This window comes from Colobus angolensis, unplaced genomic scaffold (genome assembly GCF_000951035.1).
Source record: "Colobus angolensis palliatus isolate OR3802 unplaced genomic scaffold, Cang.pa_1.0 Scaffold76, whole genome shotgun sequence".
Taxonomy (NCBI): Eukaryota; Metazoa; Chordata; class Mammalia; order Primates; family Cercopithecidae; genus Colobus; species Colobus angolensis.
Genome location: NW_012121376.1, coordinates 420298 through 426943, shown reverse-complemented (window position 1 = coordinate 426943; position 6646 = coordinate 420298). Strand labels below are relative to the sequence as shown.

General features: G+C 59.8%; 1 protein-coding gene across 1 annotated transcript in view; it reads right to left on the bottom strand.

Moving 5' to 3' along the window:
- Positions 1–2929: 2929 nt before the first annotated feature.
- The window catches only part of VPS9D1 (VPS9 domain containing 1), a 13248-nt gene continuing 9531 nt past the window's right edge, over positions 2930–6646 (bottom strand). Inside the window, 6 exon segments of the mRNA XM_011928067.1 lie at positions 2930–3791; positions 4268–4372; positions 4650–4749; positions 5032–5240; positions 5556–5685; positions 6431–6645. Of these exon segments, the coding sequence (XP_011783457.1) occupies positions 3698–3791; positions 4268–4372; positions 4650–4749; positions 5032–5240; positions 5556–5685; positions 6431–6645 (853 nt within the window). The 3' untranslated portion in view covers positions 2930–3697.

The window sequence follows — 6646 nt, the reverse complement described above, 5'->3', positions numbered from 1 at the left end:
AAAAAAAAAAAAAAAAAAATTGTAATGGAGTCGGTGGATCTCCCTATCTAGGTGACCACCTCTGGACAGGAAGCTCTTTTACTTACAGTTTACTGAGCTCAGCCTTGGTGTCCAGTGCCACCATGAGTCCACACCAGTTCTCAGGGCAGCTAACTTCGTAAGCCTCAACTCCTTTATTTTATTCTCCTTCTGATGCGGAGGAGGGTAGAGGTAACTGCTCTGCCTTCGTCGTCCCTGAATTTGGTGGCACCAGCCCATCCATCAGCAGTGGGCCTAGATCTCCTCCCGTGGGCCTGGGCCGGTTTTTGCACCTGCCTCAACCCATGGAGTGAATTCCGAGGCTAGATCATAAACATGTCACACCCCGGCCCTTGTGTTGAGATATTTAGCCTCTGATATGGTTTGGCTGTGTCGACACCCAAAATCTCATCTTGAATTGTAATGCCACAAGTCACGGGCAGCACCAGGTGGAGATAATTAAATCATGGGGGCAGCTTCCTCCATGCTGTTCTCGTGATAGTGAAAGGAACGAGATCTGAGGGTTTTATGAGGGGTTCTCCCCTTTGCTTGGCACTCATTGTCTCTCCTGTGGCTCTCTGAGGAGACGTCTTCTGCCATGATTTTAAGTTTCCTGAGGCCTCCCCAGCCATGCGGAACTGTGAGTCAATGAAACCTCTTTTCTTTATAAATTACCCAGCCTCAGGCAGCTGTTTACAGCAGCATGAGGACAGACTAACACATACCCTCAGAACCCAGCCATTAGCGTGAGAAGGCCACAGCCGTGTGCGGAGGTTTTGGGCTGCAAACTTCCACCTGCAAATTCACATTCACCTGGAGCCTATTCTTGGGACTTTCTTGGAATAGTTTTTCCAGACAGAATCAAGATAAGATGAGGTTGTTCTGGGTTGGCATGGCCTCTAAATCCAGTATGACTGGTGTCCTTATGAGAAGAGAGAAACTTAGATATGAATGCACAGGAGAGAAGACCGCCTAAAGACAGAGGCAGAGTGGGACGAGGGAGCGTGAGCTAAGGTAACACAAGCTGTGTTAGAGCCACCAGAAGCTGGTGAATTCTTCTGGTGAAGAACAAGGAATTCTTCCCTAAAGCCTCCAGAGGGAGTCAGCCCTGCTGACAGCTTGATTTTGACTTCAGGCCTGCAAAATGGTGAGAGAGAACATTTCTGCTGTTGTAAGGCACCCATTTTGTGGTCGTTTCGGCAGCCCCAGGAGACCCATCCAGTCCTCACGTCGTCGTTCTGACAGCCCTGAGGTCCCAGCCGATAGTTGGCACCAACTATAGACAGCAGATACCCTGGTGACCTACTTTAACATCATCACCTCTGTAGACAGCCTGTCTCCGAACACAGTCCCACTGAGGTCCTGGGGGTTCAGATCTCAACACTGGAATTTAGGGAGACACGATTCTGTCGCCCAGGCTGGAGTGCAGGCGCGATCTTGGCTCACTGCAAGCTCCGCCTCCCGGGTTCACACCATTCTCCTGCCTCAGCCTCCCAAGTAGCTGTAGCTGGGACTACAGGTGCCCGCCACCATGCCCCGCTAATTTTTTATTTTCAGTAGAGACATGGTTTCACCATGTTAACCAGGATGGTCTCGATCTCCTGACCTCGTGATCCGCCCACCTTGGCCTCTCAAAGTGCTGGGATTACAGGTGTGAGCTACAATGCCTGGCCAGCTTCTGCTGTTTTTCTAATTGGGGCTCTTAGTTTTTTCTTTATTTGTAGGATTTCTGAAAGGAATCCTATTATTCATTCCTGTCTTATGGGGGAGCCGCAAGCTCAGAGAGGGCAAAGTTGCACGGCAAGCAGCAGCACCTGAACACAGCTGGCAGCTCTCAGTGCCAGGCAGACAGCCGAGCCGGGACGCTCCCGGCCCCCGAAATGCCGGCTCTCAGTGCCAGGGAGACAGCTGAGCCAGGACGTGCCCAGCCCCCAAAGTGCCGGCTCTCAGTGCCAGGCAGACAGCCGAGCCGGGACGTTCCCGGTCCCCAAAGTGCTCAGGCTGCAGGGGTGGCCTGATGCCAAGCCAGCAGGTGCTCCCACGCCAGGATTTGTTCAAGACACAGTTCATCTCCACCATTCCATGAAGCAGGCTTTTAAATCCCATCTTCTAGACACCCAACACTGAGGCCAGAGCAGGGACCCTACCCCAGCTCCAAGGCACCATGGCCAGCTGGGGTTCACTTCGAGGGCTGGGGCAGATGCTCCAGCTCTGCCCCCACCCAGAGACACTTCTTCTGTCTCCCCACGGGGTCCTCGGGGGTAAACCAGCCACTGCTGAGGGTGCAAGCACAGAGCATCTCACCGAGGTCCACAGCTACTGGTTTTAAGACTGTTTCCGAGGACAGCGACACTGCCCCACAGCCAGGTCCTGGTAGCATCTAGGGCTGGGACCTCCACCCCACCAGCCCTGCCACCTGCCTCCTCATGTCATCTCAAGCTGCTGGCGGTGCCTTTCTTGAAGAACACTACATCCTGATCTGCCCACACCCCCCTGGCAGATGCTGTCCACGCCCAGCGGCCTTCTGTGCACCTCAGAGCATTTGTGTCCCCATGCACAGAACGGTGATGATTCCCAAGACCCTCGGGTGACTGTTGTGGGCTCAGGTCCCCAGTGATGACCTAGGACCCCAGCCTCACCCCCCTCCTTCCCACCCACTGATGCCCTGCAGAGCTCTCCTGTCCAAGAGGGTGAAGCCCATACCTGCCTGGCCAGGAACAGCCCCAAGAGGACCCTGCTTCTATGCAGAGGGTCTTGGAGGCTGGCAGATGCTCAAGAGGTGGGGCCAGGCTTGGTTTGGGGCTGGGCTGTGGCTCCTTCCCCCACATCCTCAGCGGCCTCTGCCGTGGGCAGCAGGGGTGGTTGTGCTGCCTGGCCAGTGGGGTGGGGATTCAGGGAGCCACACGGCAAAGCACAGCAGTGACCTCTTTATTTTAGGCTGGGTGGGGGCAGCATGTGACAGTTAAGAGGGCTGACCCTTGGGCTGCACGGACCTGGAGAAGATGCCCAGGGTCCCGGAATGTTCATGGCCCACAGCCAAGATGAGCAAGGGCAGGGAATGTCCTGGGTTCAGAGCCCTGGACCCCGCAGGGATGTCCCTGCCCATCAGCAATCAGCACAGCCTCCCACCAGCTGCACCCCAGGCCCCAGCCGGCCCTTGTTCCTGATCCAGACAAGAAACTAGTTCATGGGGCTATAACTCCCCTTCTAGGGCTCAGAGGGGACAGAAACTGGACTGCCGTCTCCACCGCTGGCTGGCTCAGGGACCCCTCTTCCCTGACGCTCCCCAGGAGCTGCCCCAGTGAGGCACTAGGCAGGACCCAGCCAGATGCTCATCGCTGAGCCCGCACCCACCGGAGCCCGCACCCACCGGAGCCCGCAGCTTCCCTTCTCAGGGCCTCTCCGAGGCCTGCACAGGTGAGCAGGGCCTGGTTCCTCCTGGAGCTGATTCAGCCCCTTTCTGTTGCGGCAGAGGTGCCAACCCCAAGCTCCAGGGTTAGATGTGAGGTGGGGAAGGGACAAGAGCTGGAGAGCACACCACAGTGGACAAGCCCCCGCCGTGTGCAGAGCAGCGTGAGGCTCTAGGATGGTCCTCAGTGGATCCCGTGGCTCCAGGTGCAGGAGAAATGGCCCTGGGAGGTGAGGCCGGGCCCTGCAGGGGCCCTGGGGTCTGGCCCTACTACTTGGCCAGGCCTCCCTGGGGCAGCAGCTCCACGTAGCTCAGGGCACTCTGCAGTGATGTCAGGCAGTAGCCCTCCTCTCCGATTAGGTACCTGCACGGATGGCAGGGGCAGCCGGTGTCATCTGGAGGAAGAGAAGGACACCCCCGGCCCTCCAGAAGGCAGTGTCTGCCCTCCCGGTTCAGGACCTGGGTGCTGAGGGTGCGCAGGTGGGGCTGTCAGGGCGGCTGGGCTAGCGGGGGCCTTTCCCACCCACGCTGTGCTTGTCCTTGGACGGCAGAGCCAGGGATGCCCCTCGATCCCCTGACTGTCCGCTCCCCAGGCAGATGTTGCTCGGGGCAGCCCCCAGCTCCTGCTGCTGGGGAGAGGCTGAGCTAAGCGAAGGGCCACGGGACATGCGGCAGCAGGCACTCTGCACAGGTAGACCCACACGGGCTGTCCAAAGGCGTGGCTGTGACGGAGCCACACGCTGCCCTCCCCAGATGCCACTGACAACCACCGTTTAGGTTGAGGGACGAGGTCCCTGCTCTTCCTACAGAGACCCCCGCCCTGCCCCCGCCGGGCTCTACCCCTCGTGGATGAACTCCTCCAGGGCCGCACACTCCGACACCAGCTGAGGGAGGCCACTCCTTAGCACCACGAAGGACAGGATGGGCAGCAGGTCGTCGGCACCACTGTGGGGAGGGCACAGCGGCCGTGGGTTGGGGCCAGGGGCCTCTCACTCCACAAACCCAGCAGCTGTGGAGCCATCCTGGCCGTGCTGGTCCTGAGGCACGGGAAGCCACCTGGGTGTGCTGAGGCTGTCCCTAAACTGCACTGCGGAGCCAGGGCCTGCTTCTACAGTGCAGCCGGCTGGCACGAGGCTAAGGGGCAGGAAGAACGTCCCTCCCGTGACCATTGCCTTTCCATGGCCCTTCCTCCCTGGCCACACCTCACTCTCCTGGGACTCACATGGCAGCTGCAGCGATGGGCTGGGGCCCGGCCTGGGGTGTGGCCTCTGGTGTGGGGCAGTAGTCTTCCGCACAGACACAGATGACCCGCAGGGTCCGCACTGCGCCACAGACAGGGTTTCAGGGGCAGCCTGAGCCACCCCTTATACCCCGCCCACCCACCCGCCCACCTCCTGGTGTGCAGGGCTGGGAAGAGCTGCGGTGACCCTGGGGACACTGCTGAGACTGGGAAGAGCTGAGGTGACCCTGGGGACACTGCTCAGACTCCACTTTTGTCCTGGTCTCCTCCCTCCCCACCAGCACGTAACAAGAGAAGCTCAGTGGTGAAGACACAGGCTCCAGGTCACCTACTGGGATGGGAGCCTGCCCCTCCCCCTGCTGACCTATGCACTCCAGCTTCTTCTGGGGGCAGCTCTCCAGGACCAGCAGTCCAAGCTCCTGGGCCGCAGCACAGTAGGGGTAGCCAGTGGCCCCCTTGGCCTCAGGGTTCTGGGGGAGGAGCTTGGTGGGGATGCCAATGGCGGTGGGGGGTGCATTTCTGTAGAGCTCCATGCTCCTGCTCAGGGCAGCCTCCCGGGTTCGGTGCACACTCCTGGGGCAGAGAGAGACCAGGCTAAGTTGCCCCAGGGACCTTGCCCCGGGGACAGAAGCAGGGCTCTGGCTGGAGCTCAGTCCTGGAGAAAACTGGCTATGTATCCCAAGCAAAAAGCCCCAGGGTTGGCAAGACTCCAGGAGGGTCTCCGGGAGGGTGCCCACAGTCCTACCTGCAAACTGGAAGCCCCTGAGGATGGCCTCAGGGAAAACCACAGGCTAGGGGAGATTGCGGGGAGCAGACAGTGCCAGGAAGCAGGGCAGGCCTCCTGGGAGACACCAGGCCACACGAGTGGTTGTACGGCTGGGTCCATACCTGTACAGGGCCAGCAGCAGAGGCCACAGCGGGGAGAAAAAGGGCTCCTCAATGCACGCCAGGCAGCGGTCCTTGGAGGCAGCTGTGTTTAGGCCTTCAAAGGCCAGAAGGGTCAGCGAGAGCAGCCTGTCTGCTGGGAACAGAGCCGGGGACGTCCACATAGGTTCCTCCCCTGCTGGGTCAAGTGGCTCTAAGCCATGGGGCCTTCTTCCACCCAAGCAAGCTCTCTGAGAGGCAGACCAACTGGCAGTGTCCAGGAGCAGGGGGGAGAGGGCCCTGTCTGGTTCTCTTTCCACCGCCTTCAAGCCTCCTGCACCCACCCCTGACCCTCCTGGGCCCAGGGCAGGGAGTCTGGGACTGGAAACTGTCACCTACAGCTGCTGCCCTGTTGGGCCAGCAGCCTGAGAAAACACCGGAGAATGATCCCTTTCTCAAAAGGGCCTTTACCCAAAACCGCAGGAACCAGGGGAGACTTTAGAATCAACCCCTGTGTGTGGGGACCCTGGCCAAGTTCCTCAGTGTGTGGGCAGGAGACCGAGAACGCCGCGGCCGCCGGGGCTGTTGGGCCGCCCTCACTGGTTCTTAGAAAACTCTAGGCCGGGCACAGTGGCTCACGCCTGTAATCCCAGCACTTTGGGAGGTGGAGGTGGGCAGATCACCTGAGGTCAGGACTTTGAGAACAGCTTGATCAACATGGTGAAACCCCGTCTCTACCAGTCTATTTCCAAAATGAGAAGGGCTGAGGCAGGCTGGGTGGACATGAGTCTGATCAGAGGCCCTGATCGACAGACCCTTCCCCAAACAGAAGCTTGAAATGGACCAGCAACCAGGGGTGAAGAGCTGCGGCAGCTCTCCCAGTGAGGGCCTGGCCTCACCGATGGCGTTATGGATCTCCTCCACCGCGCTCTTCAGCTGCTGCAGCTGGGGCTCGGGCTGCACCCCACGGCCCTGGCCCTGCCGCTCAGACGTCCCCAGGAACTGCTCCAGGTCCTCGAATGAGCTGTCCTTGTCCGGCAATCCGGACGCGGTGTCCCCCAGGGGCGAGGGAGGCCCCACGGGGCCGGGCTGGAGTGGGGGCGTGGGGGGGCAGT